This window comes from Pempheris klunzingeri, chromosome 13 (assembly GCF_042242105.1).
Source record: "Pempheris klunzingeri isolate RE-2024b chromosome 13, fPemKlu1.hap1, whole genome shotgun sequence".
Lineage (NCBI taxonomy): Eukaryota > Metazoa > Chordata > Actinopteri > Acropomatiformes > Pempheridae > Pempheris > Pempheris klunzingeri.
In genome coordinates this window covers 15,530,207-15,549,124 of record NC_092024.1, presented here as the reverse complement: position 1 = coordinate 15,549,124, position 18,918 = coordinate 15,530,207, and the positions used below count along the sequence as shown (strand labels likewise).

The 18,918-nt window shown below is 41.5% G+C and overlaps 1 protein-coding gene across 3 annotated transcripts in view; it reads right to left on the bottom strand.

Annotated features, from left to right (window-relative positions):
- The window catches only part of meis2a (Meis homeobox 2a), a 78,726-nt gene extending 76,694 nt beyond the window's left edge, over positions 1-2,032 (bottom strand). For 2 of the 3 annotated variants that reach the window (XM_070842081.1, XM_070842082.1), the window contains exons 1-2: positions 1,329-2,032; positions 617-843 (exon numbers count right to left, since the gene is read on the bottom strand). In XM_070842081.1, the coding sequence (XP_070698182.1) occupies positions 617-843; positions 1,329-1,340 (239 nt within the window). In that variant the 5' untranslated portion in view covers positions 1,341-2,032. The remainder of the gene's footprint in view (positions 1-616; positions 844-1,328) is intronic. The other variant, XM_070842083.1, reaches the window with a different exon arrangement.
- Between the last annotated feature and the right edge of the window lie 16,886 nt (positions 2,033-18,918).

The following is an 18,918-nucleotide window of genomic DNA, read 5'->3' as shown; positions in this document are numbered from 1 at the left end:
AGTTTTGCAACCATCAGCAAGAGCGTCTGAAGACATTCATTTTCCTTATTTGAGAATAACCTAATAAAAGTATAATTGTAGAGACACGCTGTGCGTCGTGACGCTCTCTGTAACTACAAGTAATATTTGAAAACATGCGAGAAGTTTTTTCTTGCAGGCAGCAACGAGAAGGTTTAAATCAGTCGAGGCTATTTCAGAGGTGGATAAATAATAGTGGGGCGTTATGTTGAAGCACACTTTGCGACTTGGGACTATTGTTGTGATGTTACAAATAGTTTTTGTTTTTTTTAATTCTATTTCCATGCAGCCTGTGACTTTCTAGCTTCGGTCTACGCAGAGAGAGTTCCCATATTATTTTATAGCTTGTATTTCAAGCTCTAGGCTTACTCTTACTTACTGCAGGCTTGACGATGCCTCATACAATGCGTATAAAATTACACTTCAACCAAACTCCCCTGGCCAACAAAGGGGCTCCGAAATTGCGGTCGGTCCTGCACAAAACACTCTCTAAATTTAGTGGTGGGAGCGAAACTCCGGTGAAACAAACTTCTAGAAAAGCAGAAAACTTAAAGGAAAAAAAGGATTGTGGGGCGTATTTGGTTCATGCAAACCTTACCCATAAATTTGATCTTTATCCCTCTTTAAAACGTCGTTGACAGCAGAGCCCATGCTGGTGGGCATAACGTTTGGATGGGGAGCGTGGGCTCCGTAGTGCTGGCTGGCGTGCAGCGGCGGTCCGTGGTTCAGGTGGTGGACCTGGGGAAGCGGCCGGGGAGCATGCGGGTCCCCGTACATCGACGCCGTGACTCCGTCCATCCCACCGTAATGGGCCAGCTCATCGTACTGGGAATAAAATCAGAGCAAAAGTCAGCCGGCTGCCCGGTTACTCTTTAAAACAAACGTGAAAAGTACAAAAAGCATGCCGTCTCATGGTGAGGATACGCAAAGGAGAAACTAATAAGCTGTTGCTTTGAAAACGCGCAGCAGCCAGGGCGGAAAAATGTCAAATATCGTAAAACCTGCTAAAGGATTTAGTCATTACCAGAAACATTCTAAGTTAGGTGCTCCCCGAGACAGAGTTTGGTGGCTGAGAAGAGCGAATTAGTTTGGAGTCTCCTGTGAAACTGCTCCACGACTGTCGTGGAGGCTGTCGGTGAGAGCAGAGGCTGTCACTTTGCTTGAAGAGTAAGGGCGCTGCGAAAATGTCACATATAGCGGCTTTGATATGAATACTTTGTAAATTTGCCACCACCCGACAAGAGGTTATCGATACCAGGGCCTCCCTACTGTGGATTTGAACAGGTAAGTGTAGGAGATTTAAAACCTACCCTTTGCGCCATCAGGCTGCGCTCCAATAAACTCCTGAATCTGTCGTATATTTAATATCCCAGTCCCGGTTAGAAAGTGATTTAGTGGCAAGATTCCTTTTTCAACCAACTTTGCGACTTCTCCTATTCGCCAGTGTGGTTCAGTTGAAATCGTAGCATCGGGGAGTTTTGCAATTTTTCTTGTTTTCCCTCTTTCCTCGGAAAAAAAGAAAAAAAATGCGCCAAAGTGAAGGTTACAATCGGCCCATCAACAACCTGCATGTAACTAAACTGTCGTGTCTCATGGCTTTTTGCCACTCCAGCTGTCAATCAAAGCCAGAGGTTGTCAAGGTAATGAATGAATGACGGTTGGTGATGATGTTCAAGAGAAGGACGAATCTTTTTAGTCCGTTTTCATCCCGCAAGTCCGCGTCTCCTTTAATGCCTCCAGATCGCTATCTTGTTTTATTATCACTGTAGAAAAAGGGGAAAAAAGCAGTAGAAATTAAGAGATTGCGATTCGGATCTTTCCTTTCTTTCCCCCGTAGGTATTTCGTCTATCTGGCGAAACTGAGATGAGTGAGTGTCAGCGAGTGTTGGCAGGTTGGCTGCTAGCTTGCTTATAGAAACAGAGTCAGTTCGCAGCGCTGAGCGGTGGGCGAATGAAATGACGGATCCCGGAAGTAGTGGTGGCCATAGCCAGTCCTACAGCAGCTCCAGAAAAGAGAGAGGAGAGACCAAATCTTGTGATATACAGAGTATATGCGAGGCACAGGGACGGCTTCAACTCCACACTGGGGGTAAAAAGCCAAACCAACACAGCACCAACTTCCACCCAATTCCTTGTCGCCGAGAAGAGTCCTAAAGGAAAAGCAGAATGAGAGCTGAATGAGGGAGGTTTAGCAGCGCGGATACTTCGGCTGCAACTCCTCTGAGTTGAATTAAACACAACACTGACTGAATTAAACTGCATGAATCATGATTTACAGTTAAAAAAAAAAAAAAAAAGGGATCACTTTAATGCAGAATTGCGCATGACGCACCCAAAGTTTTACGCACAGGTAAACAAAGAAACGTTGTATCCCCTTTAAGTCAGTGATAGAAGTTAAACAAAAGACAATAAATTATCAGGACATCTTGTGAATGCTGACTTTAATATATGAGCATGACGCTCACTTGTTATGTGTTTTGTGGTTATAAGCCGGTGTGCCTGATACCTCAGCACTTCCTAATCTCACAGCTAATTATTCCTCTGGTCTTTTTTAGCAAATTAAACGATACGCATCACCCCTCTGAGTCCACAATGAACTTTTCCAAGAGGTAAAAAAAAAGAAAAAAGGTTTTGTGGAGAAAGTAATTTTGTATGTTTCTTTCGTCCAATCCCCTCTCTTGATAGAAATCCGTGCCTTACCTCAGAGTAGTCAATTATCAAAGCTCCCCAAGATCATCAATCATGTGAGGAGATTGAAGTTTAGAGGAGGAGCAACGCTCCGGCCATCGATTGCAGTAAAGCCCTTTTTGGAGCCTGGGCACTTTTACGCACAAAACAGAAGCAGGCCATCTATTCCCTTTAATATTTAGCTCCATCAATGCTAATATGGCATCATGGCTGTATTGATAGGTTCTCACATAAAGGCTCCATTTATGGCTCCGTGACATTTTTGATGGTGGAAATTAATTATTCACAGGTTAGGATTAAGGTAGACACACGCTCAGGGAGATGGGCTGTGGCTACCGCTGGAGGGTCAATAAACTCTCCCAACAAACAAAATACCGAGCAGAGTTGCTCCGGGTCGATTATAGAAATAGCAGTGGGGTTTTTTTTAAAAAAAAAAAAAAAGAAAGGGAAAGGGTTTAATAAATGAAACCGTGACAACAGTTATGTTTGTTGGCATAAAGGGGGGGTGGGAAGTGTAGGACGGCAGGGTTTGACAAACGGCTGTGTGGACATTTCAACGTGCAATACCCCGGGAAGGAGCTGCAGAGCGGTGCGCAGAGAGCCAAGGCATTCACCGTCTCCAAGTCTCTCTTACACTCTGTAAACACAACCAGTCCGGCAGACTCTGCTGTTGAAGACTGATATTTTCATAAGCTAAATAATATCGTTCACATTGATTTGTGCACTAACGCTTGACTTTTTTTTCATCCTCCTCCTTTGGACAACCACGGTGAGTAGCACAAACCTTATACTGTATCTACCGCTTTGTTGTGAACGCGCGTCCTTTCCGCGGTGCAGTGAAGGGAAAGTTTTTGAGGCTCGACAATGAAAAAAAAAAAAAAATGCATTTGAATATGTCTTCATATACATGTTTAATCTGCCGTTAAGGCGCACACCGTACCGTAATCCAATCCAGACGCTGGAGCGAGTTTTTAAATATACATCTAGATCTCGCAATTCTACCTCATTTTTCCACATTTTTTTTTGAGGAAATATGTGATTTGCCCCCGAGGAGAGTGATGTAAACACCCGAAGAGCGTGTGAAAATAGCAGAGGCTAATTATGCGTGTCCAATGTACGGCTCCACACAAACACATCCTTCCCTATAAAACTTCCAGCAACGACGTGAAATGTGAAAGTCCTTCTTTTGTGAACTATTTATTTGACTAATTAATGGAAGCTATAAACACAAGGCATCATCATCAGCAATATTTAGGCTGCGAAATAGGTTAATTTCGCCTAATAGCCAGCTTTTGGTGCGACATTACACGAGTCGGTGTTTAATTTACTAATTTCGCTTTAATCGTCATTCACTCAATATGTAATTAAAATTAATTTTCCTCATAAACAAGACCTGTGCCAACTTAAACTCCCCTGCTTATAACCTGACCGCGTTTACAAGCCAGATAATTCCAGGACACCCATCACAGACAATTACACTTTTTGAAGTAGTTTTATATTTCTTACAAGTGGCTTTCACGTTGCGACCCTTTTCAGGTGCGCACACATCTCTTACGCGTATGAAAAAAAATCAGTGGATGGCATTAACAGGCGGTAAAATTTCATCTGGTGGTGTCAAATTGAGGTCAGTTTAGGGTTAAAGCTCTCGGTGTCCGTGTGGGACATGGCCAGCTGCGTTTGGATTCATTGAGGGAGGGGGGGGAGAGGATCCATTTCAAGGAAAACACTACTGGGACAATCACCAGGCTAAAGATCCACTGCATGTCACATCCTAAAGGTGCACCAGGACCGCCTGCATGAGACCGGAGCACCAGCACTGAACTTCCAATTCCTCTGTTTACTCTTTGCAGGACTTACAATCCCTCTCCCCCCTTCTCCTGCCCTGCAGGGCTCGGTTGTTCACACACACGTAAGCTTGTTGCTAAATATGGAGAGAAATGCATTGTTGATTTAATTCCCTCAAAAAGATCACTGATATGAAACGAGCTTCAAATCCTCTTAGTGACCTTAAACACTCATGGAGAAACAATTGGCGCTCAACCGCAGGAACAAATAAAATCGCCCTAATCTTGTTTGTAACTTTGTTCTTCTTTGGCCCTCTTCAGTGTTTGAGATTATGTAAATGAGCTGAGCAAATGTATAGAGGCGCCGAGATAAGACTGGATCATAGACTGACTACTGGAAAGGCTCGGAAAGTAAAATCCGTGCAGCTTGTCCATTTCTTGTCCCCCCCCCTCCTCCAAAAAGAAAAAAAAAATTAAAAGAAATGCAGCGGCTGATGCATAATTCAACTTAAAAGTTTAATTTTTGCACTGAATAAAAGTAGCCTGATGCAGTTTTGCGTCGCCTCGTGGTTCACAACTGTAAGAAGGCAGCTGATTAAATCCAGTTAATCATCCCCACAAACTGCATTTGATTTTTCCTCATTTGCAGACACATTTTTAGATGATTTTATTCATGATGTGTTTATAATATTTTGGCTCCTCGGTGTTTTCCTCCTGCAGAAAGGATTACCTCAGTCGTCTGGACCTGAACTCTTTCTGACCCCGGAGTGAAATGTGACTATAGGGTTTCAGAAAGTGGAGTGAGCAACTCAAATACTTGTAAAAGTTTCGCGACTAACTGTAAATTCTTCAGCTCCAAAGCCTCATTTTCCCCTCCAACGATTCTCAGAGTCTGGTGTCAGAGGGTTAGTAAAGGGAGGAGGGGGAGAGAGAGGGAGAAGGAGAGAGAGAGAGAGAGAGAGAGAGAGAGAGAGAGAGAGAGAGAGAGAGAGGGGAGGCCAGCACAAAATGTAACTGTGGCTTTTCCCTTCATAGACTCACTAGAAAATGTGCGGCCATGTAGCGACACCTGGCGGCCACAGCTGATACCGAGCTGTCGAGAGCAACGCAACAAACGTGAGGAGGCCCTCAAAATAAAACCAAAAAAAGAATGGACTCAAAATACACCAAATCAATCCAGAAATATCAACAGATTCGTGTTTTAGAATCGATATATTAAGGATTGCAATCAAATTCTGACTACACAGAAACGCCAATGTAAAATACAGTTATTATAAAATGCGGATTTTGATGGAGTGAGTTTGTCTAAATCGAGTGTCCACTGCATTTGTGTCTTAGATTTTTGTATTTATTTGCTATCAATGCTTTGAGCATAAATTTGGCTGAACTGTTTACACCTTTTACAGCTGATGCTGTTTCAAGATTGTGACATGTGTGGCACAAACTAGAAAAACGTGGCCTTTGTTAATTGTAGTTTGTCTTGAAGTACGTGAGGAAGAATTATTTTGAAGTTGTGAATTCATGTCATTTTTAAAAATAGTTTTGAATGGAAGTCGGCATTCATATGAATCCAAATCAATATATATATATAAGAACAATTTAACATGTAGCCTTATATGTAACCCAGAAACACACTGTTTTTTTATCTGATTATTTTAATACTAATATTAACTGGACGACTTTTATTATCTGCTCTTATACGCGATGTTTGTATGTTAAAATATTTAAAAACCACCATCACTGAAGAAGACAAACAAAAACAAAACAACAAGAAAAAAAACAACAACATTAAGCCAAAATCAATTCATATTGTGATCTGGAAAACAGCGCGTCAAAGTAATAAACATTATTATAGTTAAATATAAAAGTTGGAAAATATCTTTAAAATTCTTCTTTATGTGGATTATTTTTTTCCCCCAATCTAAAACAATATTGTGATTTTTTTCCCCCCCTAAACGAAGTACAAAGCTAAGTGCATTTTTCTAACCTGTAAAGCTAAATATGTTCAACTGAAAACTGTGTGTGTGTGTGTGTGTGTGTGTGTGTGTGTGTGTGTGTGTGTCATGCCTGCAGAGTCTCGGCTGTGACACAGTTTGATCAGGTCACCGCCGAGATTAGAGCCCGTCGTTAACGCCTGTGCGGACACACCAAATGCTGATTTAATGAGCTTGCATTGGGTGTTTGTCCAAGAATACCTGGTGTGCATGTGTTAGTAACGCCACAGACTATAATCCCCGTGTTTCCCCTTAACACGTGGCTTTAGGGACGGCCTATACCCACATTCCCAAAGGCGCATGTGGAGATCTGAGTATGATGATTTCCCCCCTTTTTTTTTTTTTTATTTATTTAAGTTAGATTGAACAGGTCGAAGCCTATAAGGCCCGTATCCAGCCACATTACCAGATGTAATTGAGAGAAGTTTAAGTGGAGGCCGGGAAACCGAGGAGTTAATAGCGGTGACCCTCTTGCTGTGCCTCTGTCGCTCATCATTTATCAGGCTTAAGGGGCTTAAACAGGCAGCACAGACCCACCTTTTATTACATATCAAACCCTCTCTCCCTTATCTACATTATAGGAAATACATGCATCGTTGCCTGTTATGCGGATTTGGAAATAGAAACATGTCCAATAAAGTCGCCCTCCTCCGCTGATCAGAGGAAATATGGCTTTAGGCGCTGCAGAGACAACCCCGGCGGTTTAAGCCTTTATTAAATTGTCTTAATTCCTCTCTCCACTTTGAAATGAATACAAATTTCACCCTTGTGTTGTTTGTCCAGTGCGGAAGAAGGGGGAACGTAAGTGCGGATGTTTTCACGGTTCCAATGTGATTAGAGAGTGAGTAAAATTGCGCAGAGTTTTAAGGCACGCTGCCTCTGAGTGTCTGCAAACTGGTGTCTGATCTGGGATAATGCACGGAGGGTTTAAGCTGGGGAGCATCGGGGACGTTCAGCAGTGCTGTGGAGAGGAAGCCTGCAGAAATGATGCCGCTTTATTCATGCAATCAATTAAAAAGGTGAGAAAGTGAGACTACTTCTTTGTGAAAAGTTGGACGTATTTAGCCTGCCGTGTGTGACTTCTGCCATTCACCTTTATTTATAGCCTTAATGAATTTACATGGCCTCCACAGGGAGACCATTAACTCTATGCAAATATAACCTAAAAGTTTATTTTTGTGGTTTAAAAAAAAGGTTTTTATAGCTTCTTCTTTTCCAGTGCATTTTTATTTATCATTTGGTACAGGGGTACAGCTTGTTTTCTTTCTTGAAAAATAAATGCCAGCCCAGTGTTTCAGTTAAACTTCAGGGCCAAGCCTAAGTTGTCTGCTGGTTTCCTCCAAGGAGAGCTCAGTCAGTCAGCCCGAACGCAGCTGCATTCACATGGAGTGACGGATTTTGATATTCTAGTCACACAACAGAGTAAACACTGCTCTCCTATTCAATAAACATCATTGACAAGGTTCCATATCCAGCTATCTGAAATACTGAGCTCAACCCCGCTGAGTATCAACATTTTTTTCCCCCATTTGTAAATGAAAGTTTACAGTAATTTTTTCCTTTATCTTTGAGTTTGGATCATGTACATATTGTAGGTTTGCTCTCTGAAAATGTATTTCAAAGTTTGTAATTCCCGTGATTTCCTGATTCACTGCAACGGCATTAAAACGTTTTTTAAACTATCTCTCGGTTTGCTCCTCTCTTTACTGTTTACTGAAAATATGTGTTTCTGGTTCAGCCCATGTGAAATACACACAAGCTCATAAGCAAAAGGTTCACACTTCATCTTCTCTCTCTCTCTTACTCACACACTCACACACACACACACACACACACACACACACCAGGCACTAATCAAATAACTAAACCCAAGAGGCCCAAACTATTCATCTGAGTTATAATAAACTTGCACTTAATGTATCTTCTCTCTCAGTGTCTGACCTCATGCTTACCCTGGTCTCAGCATGGGACAGTCCCAGTAGAAATCCCACAGCTGAAGGTTTAAAAAAACACACACGACTCGCTTAACACAACGCAGCACAGTACGTGTCTCACTCTTGACTCCACTTGTCTGAAATACTTGCAGAAAACAATGCAGGTAAACAAATGCAGATGGTCTGTTTGCGTGTTTTGTTTTTCGTCCCCCCTCCGTTTTTTTTTTTTTTTTTTTTTCCTGTTTATGTGCTTCCATTTCCATCTCCTTTCCCATACCCACAGCCCGGCTCGCCCCTCTCCCTCCTCCCTCCCCTCCTCCTCCTTCGCCCCCTCCCTCGACTCTGGTTCTGCAGGAGTTCACATGATCAAGCAAGGTACCCAGGTAATTACCTGGCATTGTCAAATAAAGCGACCACTGATTCAAATGAGGAGTGAAATATCAAAGACCAGCATTGCCTTTGCAGCCACTACTTATCCACACAGGAGACAGAGAGGAGATCTGAGAGCTCGGGGACCTGCAGAGAGGCAACAACAACACTCAGCCTTCCCTTCCTAGATAAATATCACCAATGAAAGCAACAGAGCCAAACATGCCCAGGTTCACTAGTAACAGCATATTTATTTGTATTACAAATCCAACATGTCCATTATTAGCTCATGGTATCCTTTATAGTGGCCGCAGTGCAGCTTTAACAAGAGGGATTTTGCTATATCCCTGGATCTTCCTGATGTGCGTCCTGCTGAGTCTCGCTCATAGGTCAGAGGTCGAAAATTCATGACTGCTCCAATGCTGTCGCAAGCAGAGCGGCCACGCAACGTTTCCGATCTTCTGTTTAGAGCGTTTATTCAACATTTTTTTGGATCAGATACAGAGAGAAGAATAAAGAGAGGCTAGTCGCTGGGATTAAAATTGAACAGCACACTAATGTCTGACATTTCGAGAGTCCAAAGTCCTCAACCTAATTAGCTCAGATAACCACGGCAATCATTTATAATTTGCAGTTTGTATTTTTTTATTTTTTTCTCTCTGTGAAAGTTACACGGGCTCAAATAAACTTTTTAAATCAGCATGCATCGCTTTCCTCCCACTGCACTGCGTGACTCAGCTTACACAACATAATCTAATATACTATGTAATTTCTTCTGCTGCGTAACGACGCCTTGATTCGAGCAGGGCTGACAACGAGACCTTTGACACTTTGACACAGTAAGTGGAAGGTGATCTCAATGAACAATGTCATTGCTCTGGAAACAACACCCAAGAAACCTCATTTCTGCTCCCTTCACGTTCGAACTAGACAAGCGGCGTCCTGGGATTTCAGTCGAGCACAGAGAGAGTACCTGTAATTTGACTTGCCACGTCTAAATGGAAGTTGAATAGGTTACATTTTGCAACAACAAATAAAATGCTTGCAATGCTTTAGTGACTGTTTTTCATGGTTGGAGGCGAAATAGGGTTGGTGACGATGTTTGAGTGTTTAATGCTATAAACACACAGACTTCTCTCCCTCTGGCATATGGAAGGTTCCCTGGGACACTTTGCATGTAAATATTCATAGGGTGATGGGATGGGCTATTAATTATTAAGCACAGTAAAGAAGTGTAATACTTCAGCATTTAGCACATGAATCTTATTTTTTATTTGCTGCACCTGAGGATGAACATTTCCAAGTGAAACGAGACATTTTTCAGAGAACGGTTCTCGTCGCGAGGCTGAAAAAATAAGGATGTGCTTAATAAACATGACTTTCAAGAGCAATAATTCTGAAACAGAACATGAGCAAAGAGCAGGAATATACATAATTAACATCTGAGCTAAAAGGCAAAGTAAGTTTAACATCACAGAAGAGCACAAACACATTTGTCTTTCCTGTATAGTTTTCTGCTAGCCTTACATCAAAGTGGCATGACAACTGTAAAATTTGAATTTTACTTTCCTTTCATATTTCACATATACAGGCGAAGTTTGAGCACTTTCTGTGTAACTTTCCAGGTGAACTACATCAGCACTCATTCCTGCAGCTCTTTCCCTCTGCACAGCCTGGCTGCCTGTGCCTCATGACAGACTGTCACAGTGTGATGGAGCTGAAGTGGGGCCACCAGTGAGAGGTGGTTAGAGGTCCATACCTGAGCTTCACACTCCAGACATTTGACAACCGAGGAGAGAAGTGGTCCTACTGTATACGTCTGTAAAGTTATATATGGGGAGGAATAAGTGTAATTCTGTACTCGGTGGTATGATATGGACACCGACAGTGCTGTGCTGAAGCGGTATCGTGTTTAAAGACACCACATTTGGCTCTGAGGAAAACACTTATTTGAACGCATGTTCATTTTCCTCCAAATTCACTGTATCTCTCACTCCATACATCTCTGGACGTTGCAGATATGAAACAGAAAGGGCTTTTCAATTACGAGCAGAAGCAAAAATGGCCTAGATACGATCAGGTCTTTGAGGGTTCACATCCTATTGTGCCACTGACAGAAATGAACCTGTGATCTGCATCATTCGTGTTGACATGAGTCGAAATCAAAAAGGACACTGTCATTCTGTAAGATCCCTGCATGCCTGCAATTCAATTCAATTCATTTGTGCCCTGAAAAACTCAGTGTCATCTGAGTGGAATTGAATTAACAATTTCCCTTGCTGATTTGGTCTTTTAAAACCCTCATTACACTGAAGCATTGTATATATTATGGAATCCCTTAGAGGAACATGGAACGAGGAGTCTACGTTCATCCTATCATCACCAAGTTGTAATATTGTAATCAATTAGCATGGATGAACTAATTGTCCAATCTCTCACTTGCTAATTAAGCCTGGAAATATAAATGGGACAAACTAATGCACCATATTTTAAAGGGGATGCACAAATTGAGCTCATGCTTTAGTTAACGTGGTTGGTTTCTTCAGTGGGTCGTCAATATGTATGAGCTACATCAAAGCGTAGAGATAGAAATGAGGCCTGCACAAAAGCGGAACACATTTCAGATCCACCAATATGCAAATGTATTGGTTTTTGTTGAACTCTGGTGTTTGCATAACTTCGGCTGACACAGTCTATGAGAGCTTTTCTGTGCCACTTGTGTACAGACTACAAAACACACTGTCCTTTGGGATATTTTATTTTAAAAGGAACACTTGGAGCTCTGCATAAATACACTGAATTTCAATGCATTTAGCAACACAGTTCTTATTTTGAAACTGCCGCAGCCTAAATGTGTCTGAAATTAGATCATTTTATGTAAAGTAGGGTGTGTTTAATGAGAGCTGATCATTATCACTCAGTCCTATGAATGTCATACATGAAGATGATGTGCATGTCTCACTGCAGACAAAAGGGTGCTAACATTTGACCAGTGTTGGTGCTCTCACAACAACGACTGCAGCAGAACAAAAGTTAACAATAACTCCTGACAACACAACCGCGCAACTACCCGCTTGCATTTCCAGGGAGTTGCCCCTCAACTGACTTGCCGTATGATTCATTGACAACAACCAAGAAACAATCGGCTTTCTGTAAAAGCAGCCAGTGACTGTAAACATAATACATGACAAACACTAATATTCAACCAGCTTTTACAGTCAAGTGACATTAAGATTATGTTTTTGTTATTGCAAAGACACTATCAAAAGTTGAAAATAAATATCTCACTCATACAAGACCGCTTTTTGTTAAATGCATGGGCCCAAGATAAGAAATTGGCCCAAAATGGCAGCCAACTTTTTGTTTTCGTTCTTCGGTCCTTTGTTCTGTGTTGTTGTCAAATTTGAAATTTAATACTATTTTTCACCTGACTCCATCTGTAGAGAAGATATCCTGCACTCTCCTTTAATATTCACTGGTTGTTAATTATTAAAGGTATGTATTTGAATTATAAATATACTAGTTATACAGAAGTAGGCAAAGCAGGCATATAGCCTGAGGCTAAATTCCTCCATTACCCATTATTTTCCAGTCTGCCGTCTCCATATGCCTGCCTCCTATTCCTATGTCATCTCAAAAAACACTGAGGCATTCCTTTGTACTTACCTACCCCTCCCCACTTTGGCCACCCGAAAAATCTCCCCCTCCATACATATGTGCGCTGCTTCCTTGAAGTAGGATGTCACACTTGTCTTAAATATAATGAATCACTATCTTCAAGGCATCCCTGGATCCCAAACACTCCCCACAGAAACCAGCCTAGTCCTCCCCTGTTTCAAGCCTTCCTACATGTCACAAATCATCCGTTGTGGAGGGCTCTCCACTAAATCATTAACATTGTCAGAAATGACTGGGCCAAGAATGGGAAGAGCCCAGAGATGCGGCAGAGGCGTATGTGCGTATGATGGGAATATGGAATGGTAAACAAAGAGACGCAGCCTTACACCCGCTCTCTCCTTTTCCTCATCGTTCCCCTTTGCCTCCCCTTTGTTTTTTTTTTTGTATTTCTCTCCTCTTCCATGGGATTTCTGAACAACAAGAAAGAAGTACAGTGTGAGGAAAAGTAAAGAAACTGTCAAAGAAGTTTAACAATTCTCGTGAAATTCTTAACCTCTATTCTCTTAACTGCGATGGAGTTTTTCTTTTCTGAGTTTTTCCTAAAAGCTCTTTGTTGTAAACACACTATAAGGAGCTGTGCTGTGCAATATATGAGATTATGTCTCTGGGCCATTTCGATAACAGGTATCCATGAATCCACTGTTGAGAGGATAATCAAAAATGTGACTTCTTTTCCTCAGTCAGGTCGTCTAAAACTGTGGTGGCTTTGTTGTCACAGACTGATAACTCTCCTGTCATACAGCATTATAGTTTGTTCCATATATGTGGCATGTCTTAAAATACAAGCGCCTCATGTGATGCTACTTATCACGCGATTTCCATTTCATGCTATAGCCACACATATCTTACGCATACACTCCTACCTATGCTATCATCCATCAAAAGGATTACTAATTTTCCTTCAATTTCCGTTGCTCTCCTAAGAATCTAAAGGATGATTGATATTAGATGAAGGAAAAGCACAGTGGTACTGTTTTTAACCTTGCTCAAGTCATTAATCCGCTTTATACCCATGAAGGTAGTAAAGGAGACAATGAATTAGTCATTAAAGCACAGGTCAGTTTATTAGAATTCCTGATTGAACTGTAAAACGACTTCTCCCGGGCTGCCCGGGCGGACGGAGGAATCTGCTAAACCAGGGAGAAAAAAGGAGCTGAGGGAAGCAGACAGAGGAATTCCTGCACGAGTGCGTTTTCTCTTGAAGAAAATGACAGAGGGGTGTATCGGTAGCCATCGTTCACCTGACAAAATAACAGCTAATTAGCGCACACTGTGTATCTGCGTATAGTCAGAGAGGAATCACATGCCAAGGATCATTCGAAAATGATCAAAGTAACGAAATGATGCAGGCATGACAGATGAAGAGAGTGCACACGCATACACATACATATAAACGCGCCAATCCTTTAGTGACCATTTATTTGGTTGAACTTGCTCCATGTCTATGTTATGTTGTAATGTTGCTGATGTGAGTGCTGGCTTATGTTTGTCACCATTTATTAAGTCATGTGGTTCTTGGCTCCACTCCACAGGGAAAGTTCAGACGGCCTCGGATGTTTGCTGCTCCCTAAAACGGAGTAATGATCTAATGATTGGTAGGGGGGGTCGCGCAGGGACCCGGCTGAGAGGATGTAATGGGTAGGATCAAACCAAAACACGGCACAAAGTTGGCACTGTTAAACAATGGACTCAGTCTGTTGTGGAGGACGTCTGTTCACAAAGTTCGGCAACTGCAGGAGCACAACGGCTTGGATTTCACGTCAGGAAGTGTGAAGATAAATTGAACTAAAATGGAAAATAGAGATCAAAAAACTGTTTTTCAAATCTATTTCTATTACGGTCGGATGATTATCACAGGAGCACCTTTCACATTAATATTCTGAAATTACTTAGCATACACAAGTGTTACTCCAATAACCTGCATAAACACATATTTTAGTTATGAGAAACCAGAGTACGACAGCTGAGATATGCCATTATTAGCCAGCATTCTCAGGCATGTAAACATCCTACTCCATTAAATGGTGATTTTGTGGCCTGTGTAAACTCTGTTTCCATGGCAGCAAACAGAATATTGTTTATTTATGTAAACAAGTGTGTTTGTGAATGGGATATAAGGATCAATATAAACAGCTTATCCTAAATATGACCCAGGGATGGGCTATTATGGAATATTCTGTTATCACCATGCATCATTTGAGGCATGTAAGATGGGGTTTAAATTCTGTTAACAAAACAAAAAAAATATTTATTTTATGCTCCGCTTCAATTGTGAACTGTGAGATTGTTTTGAAACCAATCACAGCCCGAGGGCTTTCAAGAGCTGATTGCAAGATGTCATGCTAACCAGGAAGGCCACTTATCACAGTGGCGGACTTCAGAGGAGCTGGCAGGGCAGTGGGGCTTAATGTTTTGTCTATGCCAAAAGAATTGGACTGAGTCTGTAAAGAATGCTGGAAACAGCCACACCAGGTGCTTTGCGCATGTGGGCGCACGGCCTTGACTTACACTGTGGTGATTGCTTGTTTACAGTCATGTCTGCAGACTGTCATCCCAGTCTGTCTTACTCCCCAACTAAATGGAACTTTCATTTCCTGGTTTGTAAATGATTCTCTCCCTCGGCTTTTTCTTTGATATTTATTTATTCAGTTTATGTGACAGGAACAATGCACATTAATCAACATCTCAGCTTTCACGTCACTGTAAATGTGTCAGACCCTCTCTCTCCCCCTCTCCCCGCTCCTTCCCTCCTCTCACTCTTGCTCTCCTCTGTTTCCCCTCACAGTGTAGTAGCCTCAGCGTAACTCCAATCAGCAAATCAGCACCGTAACTCTAATGAGTGAAATTGCTTATGAGGGGAATCTGTTTCCGATGGTGGGCCCGATGATTAATGCGCACTGACAACATGTCTTTCCTCGAGGAGCTTTGCTGGGCTATGGCAGCTGTGTGACGCCACCTCCTCAAAGATGCCCCCTCTTCCTCTGAGAGGCTGACATCCCACAGGGAGAGGGATAAACTAGAAATGCTGCTGAGGATACGCTGAGGACATTATACACCCCAACTCACCACTGAATGCAGTCATAATAGCCAGCACAAGCCACGCTGAAGTCGCTGCTGTGCTCTTGTTACGAGGTAAAACTATTGTACCTGCAGCCTGATGTTCGTAAAGTTTGTGTCATTTTTCAAATCCAATCATACCTACATGTAAAGCATCATTTTTAGGTACACTATAGTATAGATGAATGAATACTTTTAAAAATAGAAATCTAATATGAAAGTTTAAGTATACTTGGGTATGATTTAACAGACCTGAAGTTTAATAAAAGTGAACTTATCAAATAAATTTCAGTAAAAAAAACCAAAACATAAACTACATAGTCCTTATAGGTGACTGGTGGTGTTATATATAGGTGACTACTTCCATGGCTTGGGTGGCCATGATTAAAACCAGCCCAAAAGATTAACAGCTCCACTAGAAAATATCTGATTCTTTGATAAGTATTGGAGGGAACAAGCCTGTGTGCAATAAAACACAAGGTGTGAAGTTAACTACGACTCCCAAGGTGCTTTTCAGCAGGAAACATCCAATGGCAAAGAATAAAATTCAATTATGTGTGCCACAAATGGCAGAGCGGCTCCTCCCACTCTAGATAAGTACCCCAGTGGAAGAGGTCATGTGACATGGTGTGGCATGGCAGTGGTTTGAACTCAATGCAATTAAGTTGCAATTAAGAGACTTTGTCATACCACCATATACTGAAAACGATTCCTTTAACATCTCTGAGTGTAGTGGGCCGTTATGTGCAATAAAATATTAGGATAATATTGTATTCTGAGAGTAGTTTCAGAACTACTACTACTTCAACAGTCGCTACCATGCAACATACAAATGTCACGATAAAGCACGATATAGGATTCCATTCATATTGGTCACCACAATTCTGGACTTACATTGCATTATATACAGTGTCACATTTTCATGTGTGATGGTGTCTAATGGGATCAATGAGAAAGTGTCTCACCACATATTGTTTCACATGAGGGGAACCTGGTGGCTGCAGGTCACCTCTCTGGCCTAACCTAACGCTTTTATCACGGCTGTACATTTCATCAGGCAAAACTAGCAGGCATTTAGGAATGTCTTATAAACGCTACATGAAATTAGCTGTTGTTTGGACAATTGTTTTAAACAAGTAAGATGATAGCTCTAACAATCAAAACTGCGCCGGGTCTGAAGTTTGAAAAGACACATTTAGCCATATATCATCTGCAATAAAAGTGTCTCGGATATGTGTGAATCTATTCGCGTTCTAACTAGTGTGTTTTGACCGTATAGCATGGAATGAGTCTAGATTAATAAGAAACTATTAATCTCCATACTTCACACCTCAAGAGAATTTCTTATCTACCATAACCATTCTGTGAATGACATTACACAGACTCTGAAACGCGTATCCTTGGTTTGTAAGGCTCTAATGTAACATGCACCATTATCAAAGAATTTCGACCTAACGACCCAACTAACCCGAACACTCCTTTCCCCATTTCAAGCAGATGAGATGAGACCCCACTGAGCCAATGAGCTTCAACAAAACTGACTTGATTGCCAGGGCTTTAGCGTCAATGATCCTAGAATAACAAGGAGCATATTGTGCCATCAGCACAGGGCTGCACAGCCAGGCCTGTTCCAGGTTAACAGGCTCTCAGATGCCTGAGCTCAATGATGGAGGTAATGACATTCTCATGATCCAGCAATACAGGTGAATAGGTAACCATATGGACAGAGGGAGACTACAGCCAGATAGAAAACCGTGGAGCAGAACAGCTGGACATTTTATACTGTACATTTAAATAATGTGTAAAATGACTTTGTGATTAGAAATAAAGGCGGTATGTAATATGATCCTAAATTACAGTAATGTTGAAAGATTTTACATCATATTCTCTACCTGTTTAATGTTTTTAAAAAGGTCATGGAGGTATGCCCAGAAATACGCTAACTATAAAGTTTAACAAAAAATAAACCAGACATAAAATTTAGATCATGAGTGACTGAAAGATTAACAACCATAAATGTGCTTTGGCATCTTGTCTATGAGGCACATGTACAGTATCAGCTTGCAAGCAAGTGATTATCACAGTGAGACCACTGACGCTGCTACACATCCCTGTCAATATTTTGAGTGGCGCTGCAGTACTTTGCACAACTCTATATGAAGCAGTTTGACACTCCCACTAATTGTGTGTGACTTTTATCAAGCATGAAAAATCCATTTCTTGCAATTTCCGCTGTAAAGACACCTCGTCAGTCTGTCCCTGCCAGATGCCACAGTAGTGGCGAATGAGTGAAAGCAAAAATAACAATCGTCTTGATTATTAAGATATGATTGACACCAAAACAAAGAGCAGTCATAGTGCATTGTGCATTTGTTTTTAATTTTCCGCAAGTTTTTAATCACAACATGTGACATCTGTCACAGGGAGGCCTCTGATGTGAATGAGATGGAAAAAACACATGGGTCTATTTTTGGTTTATGGTTAACAGTATGTTTATATACACGGCTTCATGCATGAGTGCATACATGACTGTTTGCACATGTATAATGTATGTGTAGGCCTACATAAATGCTTGTATAGATCCATATGTTTAATTTTTTTTTGGGTCCACAGAGCATAGACACATGCACAGGCTTGTGTTGAAACTGTTTTAGAAAAGTGTTGATTCAACAGCGTGGCTATTTTTGAGGATGCAATTTGTGTTGTGCTGACGGGCATTTATATTATTTTGTCCACCCTATTTATTTCAGTGTGGGTAGGCTAAATAACAGCTAAATAAGAAACGCCTGTTAGTATAATATAATACAATTCAGCAGCACCACAAAATACTTCCTTTCGAGCCGACACCTCTCTAAAACAGTCAACAAAACTTATAATGGTAGGATTTATTGCAGGACACTTGTATTCGAGTGCATTAGTTTTACCTAGGGTGTACCTAATAAACTGACGACTAAGTGTACGTGTACCTGGGTTGACACTGATTGTGATAGTACAAAAGTGAGGTAGCATCATCATTGCTTTACATATCTGCCTGTCTGCTACCAGCACTTATAAGCTCAGTCCGTGTCGCTAACCGCCTTGGGAGTTCAGATAATGTTCCTTGGCTGGCAGAAGACAGGTTGATAGCTGTCAGGGACAGAAACAGAATAAATGACAGGGTTTCATTGGGGCGCCTCTAAGGCGCATTAGGGACTTCAGGATCCCAATCCCCAAACACGGGATGAAGAATCATTTTGTCACAAAGGCACAGGGTCGCCCATCACTGTCTAATGCATGCCTTGATTAATCGTAGGGATGGATCAACATTATGTCCTATTCAGGGTGATGCTTAATTGCCTCCGCCATCCAACTCATCCATTGCCCTAATGATTGTGTGTCTGCCTCCTTGGACACATG